At 40.7% G+C, this 14,775-nt stretch overlaps 1 protein-coding gene and 1 pseudogene across 8 annotated transcripts in view; both read left to right on the top strand.

Annotated features, from left to right (window-relative positions):
* The window catches only part of PTPRA (protein tyrosine phosphatase receptor type A), a 156,863-nt gene that overhangs the window by 83,172 nt on the left and 58,916 nt on the right, over positions 1-14,775 (top strand). For all 8 annotated transcript variants that reach the window (XM_039479646.2, XM_039479644.2, XM_074406324.1 and 5 more), the window contains 2 exons: positions 780-858; positions 1,365-1,706. In XM_039479646.2, the coding sequence (XP_039335580.1) occupies positions 780-858; positions 1,365-1,706 (421 nt within the window). The remainder of the gene's footprint in view (positions 1-779; positions 859-1,364; positions 1,707-14,775) is intronic.
* On the top strand, positions 2,501-14,769 carry LOC141585686 (homeobox protein VENTX pseudogene; annotated as a pseudogene).

Raw genomic sequence — 14,775 nt, 5'->3', positions numbered from 1 at the left:
CTCTAAAAAAATAAAGAATAATTTTAAAAACACAGATTTATTTTTATTTTTACAGATTGGATATCCCTAATCCCAAAATCTGAAATGCTCTAAAATTTGAAACCTTTTGAGCACAGACATGATGCTCAAAAGAAATGCTCATTGGGACACTTTCGATTTCAAAATTTGGATTAGGCACTGGGTGTGGTGGCTCACATCTGTAATCACAGCACTTTGGGAGGTTGAGGCAGGAAGAACAATTGCACCTAAGAGTTTGAGAGCAGCCTGGGCAACACAGTGAGACTCTTGTTACTGCAAAAAAAAATTTTTAATTAGCCAAGTGTGTTGGTATATGGCTGTAGTCCCAGTTACTCAAGAGGCTGAGGCAGAAGAATCACTTTGAGTCCAGGAGGTGGAAGCTGCACTGAACTAAGATCATACCACTGTACTCCATCCTGGGCAACAGAGCAAGACCCTGACTCTTTTAAAAAAAAAAAAAAAAAAAAAGGAAATTTGAATTAGGGATGCTCAACCCAGTGAATGTAACCCAAAACCAAAATTTGGTTAAAAATCTGAAACACTTCTGGTCCTCAACCATTTCAGATAAGGGAGAGTCAGTCTTTCTAAAGACTCAATTAGTTATTGAATGTCTGGAGAAACATGCGTATCAGGCTCCCAAAAGATCGTTGGTTTAGGCACACGTTTTAATAGCTTGGAAATCTAGAATACTCTTCTGGTGATCAGCTCAGACATGGTCATGATAATACAAGACTTCATCTAACATGGTTCCCTATTTTCAGATAAGCATGGATTCCTGGTTCATTCTTGTTCTGCTTGGCAGTGGTCTGATACGTGTCAGTGCCAATAATGCTACCACAGGTAAATTGTCATTTGATCAAGTTGCTATTTGAAATGAAATTTTGGTTTCACATTTAATGAGCCAAATTTGAAAACCTAGATGGTATTTGAAGAAAGGAATATAAAAATTTTCTTCAAAGTGATAGTGAAATAGGTGTGTTCGGAAATCTTGGAATTGTATTGAATGCCCAGCATTGTTTTTCATACATATAGCTGCTTTAAATAAATGAAAGAGATTATGTGTTCTTTTCTGAAAAGTAAAATAAACTGTTGACATTTACAGCTCTATGGTTTCTAAGGAACTAAGTAAAAAATCTTGTGTCTTTCTCCATTAAACTGTAGTCCTTTGGAAAAGATAGAAAGGGTTCAGCATTAGATAAAAACATAGCGGGTGGCTGGGTGTTGGGGGGATTGGTCTTTACTTGGTCTCCATATGTTTGAGAGTTTATTAAGGCTTGCTGCTTGTGTCTCAACTTTTTAGCCTCACATTCTTCATGTGATATTTCCTTGTTTTTTGGTGTTTGTAGTTGCACCTTCTGTAGGAATTACAAGATTAATTAACACATCAACGGCAGAACCAGTTAAAGAAGAGGCCAAAACTTCAAATCCAACTTCTTTACTACCTTCTCTTTCTGTGGCACCAACGTTCAACCCAAATATAACTCTGGGACCCACCTATTTAACCACTGCCAATTCTTCAGACTCTGACAATGGGACCACAAGAACAGCAAGCACTAATTCTATAGGCACTACAGTTTCACCAAATGGAACGTGGCTTCCAGATAACCAGTTCACGGATGCCAGAACAGAACCTTGGGAGGGGAATTCCAGCACTGCAGCAACCACTCCAGAAACCTTCCCTCCTTCAGGTACTAGAGATGATTCTGTTTGTTCTTTTGCTCTTTGAGTTTATGCATCCTTTTATTACCTTGTTTTTGTTTTCTAGCCTTAAAATTTCTTCAAATAAGTAAAATTGCTCAAGTGAAGTCATGAAACCTAGATGTGGAATTTTTAGGAATATCTGGTTAGCATGAGCGAAAAGGAAAGAAGAAAGATTCTGGAGAATATCATTGTGCTAGGTGGGATCCTGGTTAGATTGAGAGGACTTAATGTGTTTAAAGGTAGAGAAGAAGGCTAAAAAAAGAAAGAGGGGAGCTCATTGATGATGCAAGAGACTGAAGATGAAAAGATAAGATACAGAGACTGAGTAATAAGATTAGGCTTGAAAAGGGAGGAATCCATGGAGACCATGGAAAAGAGAATGGATATGGATGTCCATGACAATTAGATACGGAGTGGGAGGCTAGTGGCCAGGGGTGGCATTAGAGAGAGGGGCTCTGGGAAATGGTTACATTGCAGTGCCAGTTGTTCAGGGTCTCAAGTTGAAGCAGTAGTCCCAAGGATAAAATGGGAGACATGCATCTGAGACCAGGGCAGGTAGGACAAGTTTCTGACCTCTTTGAACCTTAGGTACCTTGTCTATAAAAAGGGATTAGAGAGTCCCTCAAAGGGCTTCTATGAGGAGTAAAGGAAATAATCATTACCTGATTGTTATGTAACTGTCATCCCTTTTCTAGCAAAAACCGCTCTTTCCTCTTCTGTGTTCCCCAGCCCCTTGGCTCAAGATTTCTTCCCAGTTAGATGGTGAGTGCCCTAAGTAGAATCACATCTTGCTCATGGGGAACATTCAGTAACTGTTTGCCCAGTTGATTCTCATTTGTTACTACAGATGACATTTTTTACTATGCCTTATAACTTGGACCCTTCACCTGCCTGCCCCCATGTTTTCTACCATAAAGACAAAACAGCATTTGCAGTTAAGAGCACAGTCTGCATTGCCACACTACTGAGTTTGAATCCCAGCTCTGCCATAAGCCAGCTATGTTTATGGCAAAACAACCTTATTTCATCTCTCTACCTCAGTTTGTTTGTCTGTGAAACAAGAATGAGTAATAGTAATTGTTGTTACCTCATAGAGGAGATAGAAGGATTAAATGAGTTAATGTGGGTAAAGCACTTATAAAGATGCCTGCACATAGTAAGCACTATTTTTAAGTGTTAGCTGTTGTTATTGGTTCGATTATTGCTCTGATAGTTTGCCAGTAAAATATATGATGATATCTTTAATATGGTTGGCATCCCACTATTCCTAATGACACAGGGGACTGCAGACAAATAACGTCTGATATTTGCTTTGTGCTTTAAAGTTAATATAGTTTGTTTTTTTATCATGGTTATTACTATGTGCTAGGCATTGTACTAAGAGTTTTCTAGAATAATCCTATGAGGTAAGTTCTATTTTATGTTTTTTTGTTGTTGTTGTCTGTTTGTTTTAAGGCAGACTCTCACTCTGCTGCCCAGGCTGGAGTGCAATGGCATGATCTCAGCTCACTGAAACCTCTGCCTTCCGGGTTCAAGTAATTCTCCTGCCTCAGCCTTCTGAGTAGCTGGGATTACAAGCGTACACCACCACACCTGGCTAATTTTTTGTATTTTTAGTAGAGATGGGATTTCACCATGTTGATCAGGCTTGTCTCGAACTCCTGACCTCCGGTGATCTGCCCATCTCAGCCTCCCAAAGTGCTGAGATTACAGGTGTGAACCACTGCACCTGGCTATTTTGTGTTTACAGGTGAAAGTATTTTACAATGATAAAACTGTAATTTATGGAATGTTTTGCAAAATACAGGTCATGACAAAATTTATGAAATCACTTTAGTGGGCCACCACTAGTTGTTTGTTTTAATGGATGATCTAGTTCCATTTTTGTTCTTTTAATGTTACATATACAATTTTTAATGTTACATATACAAATTTTAGTAACAACATAAAAACTTGGGTTGTGGCCATTGCTTAGGGAGAAAGGCAGAATAACTTGTACACATTGACTGAGGAAATTGAAAAGGTGGCGACTGTAACACAGGCCTGACTGGGACGGTCCATGTTCTATTCTGTACTGTCTTTCATTTAACACTCTGTGACATGACCATGGATAATCATCTCCTTTTAACAGATACTTAATTTCAGGCTGTATTTAGAGGTTAAATGATTTGCTTTAGATCTCAAGGCTGTTAAGTTAGGCCTATTTCTCACTTTTGCTGTCTTGCCACTCTGCAAGTTCCCTTGTAGGGAACTTAGTTTTCCACAAACTGACTTAGGCCCAGATTATTCCACAGCTAAGAATCTAGTTATTGTACATTTAACACATTTCATGTCATAGAAGACTGAGACTACATTTCTCTAGTGGCATTTATTCAAGGTGAGTAAAACACAAGAAACTATTATGGCACATTGGAATTTCATAGTCTTAAACCCCACATCCCGCTCATCACCACCATTTTACCAGTCCTCCTGTAACAGTTAACAATTTTTTTATTAAATCCGTATTTGATGTTGTGTATTATTGTAATTATGAAATATTCATTGCTGAACTATAAGTATAAATGGATTGTTTTTCTTTCTTGTACAATTTTTTTTTCTGGATTTAATAATTGCCTTATTTTTTGTTTATTTAGTTTTCTATTTAGTCAGGCCCAGCACAATGGCTCATACCTGTAATCGCAGCACTTTGGGAGGCCAAGGTAGACAGATCACTTGAGCTCAAGAGTTTGAGACCAGCCTGGGGAACATGATGAAACCACATCTCTACAAAAAATATAAAAGTTAGCTGGGCATGGATGCATGTGCCTGTAGTCCCAGCTACTCAGGAGGCTGAGGTGGGAGGATTGCTTAAGCCCAGGAGGTCAAGGCTGCAGTGAACTGTGTTCATACCACTGCACTCCAGCCTGAGTGACAAAGAAAGACCATGTCTCAAGAAAGTTACTGCTAGTCCATTCTTACCACACTTTCCAGAGCCTCTCAATACAGCTTTCTATAAAGTGAGATTACTCGATAATCTATTTCTTTTTTACCTCAAAAAATTCCTCCTGAGCCCTCCATTATCTTATTCTGGTCTAGGCTTGTTTATCTTTAGGGCTACTATACAGATATATCAGCCTGGGATTTCCCTTCTCTGTCATTCTGGGAATTCCCCTTGCTGCTGCTTCCTGACTTCCATATTGTCTTCTTTCTTGTCTTCTCTCATCATTTGGTAGATTCCTGAGAAAAGGGGTCCATGGGAGGTAAATTGCATAAGACTTTACATGTCCAAGAATATCTTGAGAGCTATGTATAGAATTTGAGGAATATTTTTCCCCCAGAATTTTTAAAGTATTGCCCTAACTAACACGGACTTACCAGGCTTGGAAGATTTTGCTGCTCTCTTAATTCCTAATTATTTGTGTGCTTTTAGGACCTTCTCTTTATCATTGGTATTCTGAAACTTAACGGAGATGTATCTTGGTGTGGGTCTTTTTTCTTTCATTATTATGGATGCTTTTTAGGCCCTTTGGAGCCTTGATCTAGCATTTCTGAAGATTTTCTCCTATTTCTTTGAAACCTTCTCTCCCTCTTCCATTTTCTTTGTTCTCTTCTCAAACTCTTGTTATTTAGATACTGGATGTATCCTGAATTATTTAATCTTTAAAATTTTTCTTTCCTATTGATCTTTGCTTTGACTCTCTTCTTCCTTTTAAAAATAAACAAAGGATCTTGGCTCACACTTATAATCCCAGCACTTTGGGAGGCTGAGGTGGGCAGATCACGAGATCAGGAGTTGGAGACTAGCATGACCAACATGATGAAACACTGTCTCCACTAAAATTACAAAAATTAGCTGGGCATGGTGGCGTGCACCTGTAATCTCAGCCACTCAGGAGGCTGAGGCAGGAGAATCACTTGAACCCAGAAGGCAGAGGTTGTAATGAGCTGAGATCACGCCACTACACTCCAGCCTGGTGACAAAGAGAGACTCTGTCTCAAAAATAAATAAATAAAAATAAATAGCTGGGTGTGGTGGCTCACGCCTGTAATCCCAGAACTTTGGGAGGCTGAGGCGGGTTGATCAGGAAGTCAGGAGTTCAAGACCATCCTGGTCAAGATGATGAAACCCTGTCTATACTATGACTACAAAAATTAGCTGGGCATGGTGGTGGGTGCCTGAATCCCAGCTACTTGGGAGGCTGAAGGAGAGAATTACTCCAACCCATGAGGTGGAGGTTACAGTGAGCCGAAATTGTGCCACTACATTCCAGCCTGGGAGACAGAGTGAGACTTTGTCAAAACAGACAAAGGGTGGCCAGGCACATTGGCTTACACCTATAATTCCAGCACTTTGGGAGGCTGAGGTGGGAGAATCGCTTGAGCCCAGGAGTTTGAGACCAGCCTAAGCAACATAGTGAGACTTCATCACTACAAATAATTTGGAAATTAGCAGGGCCTAGTGACTCATGCTTGTGGTCCCAGCTACTCAGGGCTAAGGCAGGAGAATCACTTGAGGCCTGACAGTTGAGGCTGCAGTGAGCCGTGATCGCACCACCGCATTCTAGTCTGGACAACAGAACAAGACCTCATCTCAAAAACAAATAAGTAGCCCAGGTGCGGTGGCTCACTCCTGTAATCCCAGCACTTTGGGAGACCAAGGCAGATGGATCACTTGAATCCAGGAGCTCGAGACCAGGCTAGCCAACGTGGCAAAACCCTGTGTCTACCTACTAAAAATACAAAAATTAGTCAAACATGTTGGCACATACTTGTATTTATTTTTTACTTTTATATTTTTGAGACAGAGTCTCACTCTGTCACCATGCTGGAGTGCAGTGGTGTGATCTTGGCTTACTAAAACCTCTGACTCCTGGGTTCAAGCAATTCTCGTCCTCAGCCTTCCAAGTAGCTGGGATTACAGGCACGTGCCACCACACCCAGCTAATTTTTGTATTTTTAGTCGACAAGATTTCACCGTGTTGGCCAGGATGGTCTCCATCTCCTGGCCTCATGGTCCACCCTCCAAAGCCTCCCAAAGTGCTGGGATTACGGTGTGAGCCATTGCACCTGGCGTTTATTTTATTTATTTATTTTTGAGTGGCACATACTTGTAAATCCCAGCTACTTCGGAGGCTGAGACATGAGAGTTGCTTGAACCTGGGAGGTGGAGGTTGCAGTGAGTCAAGTCCCTGGCTTCCAGCCTGAGGAACAGAGCAATACTCTGTCTCAAAAACAAAAAAGTGACAAGTAAAAAGTAGAATACCTTTTAAAAATAAATAAATAAGGCCGGGCACAGTGGCTGATGCCTGTAATCCCAGCACTTTGGGAGGCCAAGGCGGGTGGATCATGAGGTCAGGAGTTCGAGAGCAGCCTGACCAACATGGTAAAACTCCATCTCTACTAAAAATACAAAAATTAGCTGGGCGTGGTACGGCACACCTGTAATTCCAGATACTTAAGAGGCTGAGGCGAGAATTCCTTAAACCCGAGAGGCAGAGTTTGTAGTGAGCCAAGATGGAGCCACTGCACTCCAGCCTGGGTGACAAGAGTGAGACTCTGCTTCAAAAATAAATAAATAAATAAACAACTTAAAAAATAACACAGTATATATATTCATTTTTCCATTTATAATGTAAATAATAAATTTGCCACATTCGTTTCTGCATATTCCCTTTTCAGTCAGCCTATGGCACTTGTTCTATGTTTTAGTAAAGAGCTGCTGTATTAAAGGATATACCTTAATGTGTTTATCCAGTTTCCCCTATCAGTGGACATTAAATTGTTTTCAGAGTAGTCTTACAAATAGTACAGTTTGTCATTTCAGACACATATGAGAATATTAGTAGGATAAATTATTTTAGGTACACGTTTATAAATTTATGGATATTGCCACATTTCCATCTGATGGGAAGTATATTCCTGTTAACAATATGTCAAAGTGCCTGTTTTTCTAATCTCTCTTCAGTGCAGTGAATTACTAAACTTCTGGATCTCTGCCAATCTCAGAGGTGAAAAATAACATCTCTATGTAACTTTAATTTGCATTTCTCTGAGATTGAGCAACTTTATGTAATTTAAAAGATAATTTAGGAGATGGATCCTGCACCTGGTGAGCCCTGCCTGGGCTTCCTTCTGGCCCATCTCCAACTGCCATGTGTCTCTCCTCCTCCCCACCTTGTGGAGGGCAGCATCCCTCCAGCTTTGGCTCTGTGGACGTCTGTCCCAGAGCAACTGCTCAGGACTGACCCACACCCCCAGGACTGCTGACGTCTCCGGGGAGCCTCCCTGGCCCCTACCAGACATCTTGCACCCGGGAGCCCCCTCAGGCTATCAGCATCAAGGAGGCTAGGTCCTCAAATCTGCCTGCCCCAGAGAGGACCATAGCTGGGCAGAGTAAGGAGCCAAACTCCTGGCAGGCCCTCTTGTCTGCACAGCCTTCACCATGCTGCAGGTCTGTGCCTTGGAGGGCATCTTCTGGTACCACAAGTACCTGGGCTCTCTGGAGCGGAAGAGGTTGGCCAGGGAGTTACAGCTCTCGGAGGTCAAGATAAAAAAACCTCGTTTCAAAATCACCAGATGAAACACAAACAGCAAATGCAGGACTCCCAGCTGAACACCCCTTTCTTGGGGTATCTCCACGCACCCCTGGCTTTCCACTCACTGTCTTCTGGCCTTGCCAATGGCCTGCAGCTGTTGTGCCCTTGGGCACCCCTGCCCAGGCCCCAGGCTCTGATGCTGCCCCTGGCTCCTTTTGGGGTCTCTGCCAAGTGGAACAAGAGGCCCTGGCCTCTGTCGGGGCTTCCTGCTGTGGGCAGCCTCTGGCCTACCACCCTCCCAAGCCCAGGAAGTGGTGTGCGTATTCTGGGACCAGCCCCTCTCTAAGGTGCCCTGGGGCCTGTGTGCTCTGCCGGAGATGGGATATACTGCATTTTGAGGAAGCACCTCTGACTCCCTGCTTCCCACACATGCAGTCTGTGCAGATTGTACCTAGTGTCTACCAGGAGGACTCGGCTTTCTGTTTACATTGTGGTGGCACCTCTCACCCTGATACATGCAAAGGTTCTAGAGACTTCTGGAAAATATATTTATAAAAGCCACCTCTTCACTGAAAGTTACCAAAAGGGTCAGTTTAGGAAGTAAATGAAGGGTCAGTGAACAGAGTCAAATGCAGAAGTGGGCTTGTTATGGATAGGGCTTTCAGCATATGATAAAAAGATAATTTGTTTTTCAAAAAGTATTGGAAAAACTGGTTTTCCAGTTAGAAAAGATAAAGGTTGTAAGCTTTGTGTGTAAAAAAGAAAACCATGAAGAATTGGAAGGGAATTCAGATGTCGTGTTTATAACCTTGTGGTTTGAGTTCCTCTTAACAAGGACTCCAAAGCTGAAAAGCATGAGGGAACAAAGGTGAAAATTAAGGGGGGTTGCTGGGGCCCTGCAGTGCGTTCTAGGCCGTGCATGAGCCGGGACTGTGCCCGCAGCATGCTTGAGGCTGCTCTTCTTGGGCCAGGGAAAGCGGGTAGCTGGGACCTGCAGCTGTGCCTGGAGTGAAGCTGTCCCACATGTCCCCACCCTCCAGCATGTGCTTACCTGTCCTCCTCCTCACAGTAGCCTCAGGACAAAACAGAATGACTCAAGGAGAGCACTTCCCACAGAAAGTCTACAAGTACCCAAAATGGGAGGCACGGAAGCCCCTCCTCTCCCTCATTGATGGACCATTCTTGATACAGACTCCTGACTGCAGGCACCGAACCTTAGAAGAGCATGCAACTGTCCGTGTCGCCCCAGAGTACCCAGGAGGCAGGCAATGCAGGGCGCCCAGACAGACAGGTTCAGCCTGCAGGACTGGGAGGCCACCTGTGGAACCAACCCAGGCATCCTAACAGGAACAAAAGTGTGGTCCTGTGGCTGTGTCCACAGCAAGTTCCACTTTCCCCTTGCCTATTTCTGCATTGTTGGAAGTGTTTACAGCTAGCATGTGCTTTTATAATACAACTTCAGGTAAGAGTGGGGAAAAAAATCATTTAAATTTATTTTTCTGAGCATTCTCTTGATTTTCTTTAACAATTTTTATTAGGGTGTCAAGGTTTTTCTGACTCATTTGTAGAAGCTCTTTATTTTGGAAGTGAGCGCTTTGCCTATGGTAAAATGGAAAATATTGTTCCCTAGGTGGTCATTTACATTTTCTGCATTGCAGAAGATACTATTAGCTATTTTTAATTTTTTTAATTTAAATATTTCTCAGTTTATTGTAACTTTTCTAGGAATTGGGTTATATTTAGGAAGGCTTTCGTTACTCCAAGATTATAAAAATAGTTTTCTTCTGGACTTCTGTGGTTTTGTGTGTGTGTGTGTGTGTGTGTGTGTGTGTGTGTGTGTGTGTTTAGGTCTATCTGTGGAGTGTGAGCTATGGATCTGTTTTGCCCCAAGCAGCTATCTTGTCCAAATACCCCTTAATGAATAATTTATTATTCCTCATTGATTTGAAATGCCACCTATCCTATATATTAAATTCAGATATTTATTTAACTCTTCATATGTATTTGAGTATTTGGGAACATTCATTTTATTTTCTATTAATCTTTTTCTTTGTCCATGTGGAAAGCCCCACTGTCTTTTTTGTTTTTTTGGTTTTTTTGAGACAGAGTTTCACTCTTGTTGCCCAAGCTAGAGTGCAGTGGTGCGATCTTGGCTCACCGCAACCTCCGCCTCCCGGGTTCAAGCAATTCTTCTGCCTCAGCCTCCCGAGTACCTGGGATTACAAGTATGCACCACCATGCCCAGCTCCTTTTTTTTTTTTTTTTTTTTTTTTTTAAAGATGGGGATTCACCATGTTGGTCAGGCTGGTCTTGAACTCCCGACCTCAGGTAATACGCCCGCCTTGGCCTCCAAAGCGCTTGGCGTGAGCCACCGCGCCCGGCCTCACGCCCAGCTACTTTTGTGTTTGTGGTAGAGACAGGATTTGTAAAGTATTTAATGTCTGGTAAAATGAGTCATTCCTTTTAAATTTTATTTTTCAGAATTTTGCTAACAATTTTTATCATTATGAACATTAGAACCAACTTGTCTAGCAGGAAAAAGTTTGTATTGATCATATTAAATATGTAGATTAACAGAAAATAGCATCTTAAAGATGTTGATTCTAACTATCCAGTAATGCAATATATTCTATTTTCTGAAGTCTTTTTAAAAAAATCTTCTGTTTTTGTTATTATAAACGGAGTATTTTCTTCCGTCATATTTTCTAACTGGTTGCTGTTGAGGATATGAAATCTACTGTTTTTGTAGAGACATTTTGTACTGGCCACCTTAAACTTTCTTAGTGTTTGAAGTAATTTTCTTCATCAATTATTGTGGCTTCAAATCATCTCATCTGCCATTATCTTCCAAATTTTTAGAACTTTCTTTTTCTTCTGTTTAATTGCATTGATGAATACCTCTAGAAGAAAGTTAAACAGCTGATAAATGTAGACAGCATTGTCTTTTATCTGATGCTAAGTAATACACTTTCAGTGGTTTTTCATTATACATGGTGCTGACTCTTGAGTTGAGATAAACATATTTTATTGTGTTCAGGATATAACAATTTATTTTTGTTTTAATGAGCATTTATGTCAGGAATGGGTGTTAAATTTTGCCAATTGCCTGTTCAGGATCAGTGAGCAAGATCTGTATGATTTTTTTTCTCTTGGTCTGTTTCTATGATGGATTCTATTAATAGTTTTTATTTATTTCTCTTTTTAGAGACAGCATCTTGCTCTGAATTATTTAAACTTCTTAATTTTTCTTTCCTGTTGACCTTTGCTTTGCTTTAAGTCTTTTCCTTTTGAGTCATCTAGGCTGGAGTGTAGTGACATGATCATGGCTCACTATAACCTCAAACTCCTGGATTTAAGGAAACCCCACCTCAAACTTCCGAGTAGCTAAGGACTATAGGCACATGTCATCATGCCCAGCTAATTTTTAAATTTGTTCAGAGACAAGGACTCACTGTGTTACCCAAACTGGTCATGAACTCCTGACCTCAAGCAATCCTCAGCCTCAGTCTCCAAAAGCACTGGGATTACAGGCATGAGCCAAGGCCACCCAACCATATTGTATCATTCTTGTAATCTGTTGCAGTCTGTTTGATATTCTTTCTTTTTTTTTTTTTTTTTCCATTTAGAATTTTCTCTGTCTATTCACAAAATATCTCTAAATGAGATTGGTCTGTGTTTTTCCTTTGTGTGTGTGTTGTGTATTCTTTTAGATAAGTTTTAGTTTTTAGTGTTTTGTTTTGCTACATGAAAGAATTTGAAAGTTTACACTGAAAAGTATGCATTTATTTATTTTTATGTATTTTCTTGAACATTTATTCAGGCTTAGAAAGGTTTCCATTCCTTTGATAAAATTATTGGATACTATGAATCTATATACACTTTTTATTTGTGCTCAATGTCCCCGTTCACTGTTACCCATCAACCAATTCTTCACTCATTTGTTCATTCTTATGTATTTATTAAATTTATATAACTTAACAGGTATATGTTATGGATTTTACTGTAAAAAAATGCACTTCATCATTTATTTTTTAAGACAGGGTCTCACTGTTGCCCAGGCTGGAATGCAGTGGCACAATCTCTGCTCATTGTGACCTCCACCTCCTGGGCTCAGGTGATCCTCTCACTCAACTTCCTAAGAAATTGGGATTATAGGAATGTCTCACCATGCCCAGCTAATATTTTGTGTTTGTTTGTTTGTTTGTTTGTTTGTTTGTTTGTTTGTTTTGTAGAGACGTGGTTTTGCCATGTTGCCCAGGCTGGTCTCTAACTCCTGGGCTCAAGCGATCCTCCTGTCTTGGCCTCTCAGAGTGCCAGGATTACAGGTGTGAGCCACCACATCTGGCCATTTCATTCATGTTTTCAAATGTATTGAATGAGGAAAAGTTCTCTCCTGTGATTATTTATTGTAATATCCTACAGAGCTATTTTTAAATTTTATTTTATGTCTCTTGTATTTTTGTTTAGGTTGACTAATCATTTATTTCATGGGTTTGTTGACTTTTTTCTTTGAAATAACTTGCTATTGTGCATTTATTAGTTCTTTCATTTTTAAGTTTTCTATTTCATTGATTTTTATTTTCTACCTTCCTTAGATTTATTTTATGCTTTTTCCATCTTCTTGAATTGAGTGCTTTATTTATTTTTGTTCTTTCTAGTTAATTAATACATTTAGTATGGTAAATTTTGCACAAGCACAGCTTTAGCCACATCCCATAGGTAGTTGTATTAGTATGCACTATGAGCTGCTCTGACAAAGATACCAAAATTCAATGACTTAAATAAGACTTAAGTGTCTTTCCCCAGTCACATTCCAGAGTTAGGCAGGGCCTTTGTTTCAGTAGGGCCCAAATTCCTTTCCTCTTGTGGTCTGCCATCCTAATATTGTCCTTACCTATTTGGTTATAGATAGTTCCCACCATTGGGTTCTAGTTCCAACCATTGCGAATGAAGAACAAAGGGAATAGGGGCCTTCCCCCCACCCCCCAAAAGATGTGACCTGGAAGTTAGTCACATTGCTTTAGCTCACATCCCATTGGTAGAAGTCATCACATGACTATACCTAGCACAAGAGTCTCAAATGTAGTCTCTGGCAGGAGAGCTTGGTGCTCAGCTGAAAAACAAAAGTTCTATATCAAGGCAAGAAGAGGAAGAGACTGATTTGAGAGGAGGAGATCTCCATTGGCAGGTTCTGCCACAAAACTTCTCATCATTGTTGTTTTTAAGGTATTTTTCCATTTTGGGTTTTTGGTTTATTTGCCTGTTTGTTTTCTGAGATAGAGTCTCACTCTGTCACCCAGGCCAGAGTACAGTGGTGGGATCTCAGGTTACTGCAACCTCTCCCTCCCAGGTTCAAGCAATTCTCATGCCGTAGTGCTGGGATTTGGATTCTCTCCCAAAGCGCTGGGATTAAAGATGTGAGCCACTGTGTCCGGCCCATTTTTGATTTTTTTTTTTTTGAAATAGTGTCTCGCAGCCAGATGCAGTAGGTCATGTCTATAGTACCAGCACTTTGGGAGGCCTAGATGGGCAGATAACCTGAGGTCAGTTCGAGACCAGCCTGACCAACATGGAGAAACCCCGTGTCTACTAAAAATGCAAAATTAGTCGGGCGTGGTGGCACATGCCTGTAATCCCAGCTACTTGGAAGGCTGAGGCAGGAGACTTGCTTAAACCTGGGAGGCAGAGGTGCTATGAGCTGAGATCACACCATTGCATTCCAGCCTAGGTAACAAGAGCAAAACTCCCGTCTCAAAAAAAAAAAAAAAAAACAAGAAATAGTGTCTTGCTCGGTAGCCAAGGCTGGAGTGCAATGGCATAATCTCTGCTCACTGCAGCCTTCCCCTCCTGGGTTTAAGTGATTCTCATGCCTCAGCCTCCCGAGTAGCTGGGATTATAGGCACCCATCACCATGCCCAGCTAATTTTTTTGTATTTTTAGTAGAGACGGGATTTTACCACGTTAGCCACACTGGTCTAGAGCTCCTGACCTCAGGTGATCTGCCGCACAAGGCCTCATTTTGGTTTTGATTTTAATTTTCAAGTGTTTTCTTACTTTGTTAATTTCTAATTTTATTGCATTGGGACAAAAGAATATTGTACTGGTTCTACTGTTGGGATTTATAAGGGATGTGAATATTTCACTAGCCTTTGAAAAGAAGGTTTTCTGTGTTAGTGTGTAGAGATTGGTATCTACTGATGAGATTTTATTACTTCTTATCATTTTGGTCTTTTATATTCTTACTTAATTTTATCCTCTTGAATTTTAATGGAGCAAAAGACATAAAGTCCTCTAATAACATGTGTTCTCTTTGCATTCTTTTACTTTTTGTGAATATTGATGCTACACTATTTGTGTACCGAGGGAGAAGGCCAGGCCACTGTCCAAAGTTTAGTGAATCTGGGCAGTCTCGTTTCCCAGTTGGAGGATGCTTCATGGAGGAAAACATTCCTAATCCTTGTTTTGTTGTACTCTAAATTGAACTGTAATGTATTTCTTTAACCTGAATGAATGTTTCTATTTTTTTTTTACTTATTACACA

This window comes from Saimiri boliviensis, chromosome 9 (assembly GCF_048565385.1).
Source record: "Saimiri boliviensis isolate mSaiBol1 chromosome 9, mSaiBol1.pri, whole genome shotgun sequence".
NCBI classification, from domain to species: domain Eukaryota; kingdom Metazoa; phylum Chordata; class Mammalia; order Primates; family Cebidae; genus Saimiri; species Saimiri boliviensis.
The sequence above is the reverse complement of the archived record's forward strand: the minus strand, read 5'-3'. Positions and strand labels throughout refer to the sequence as shown.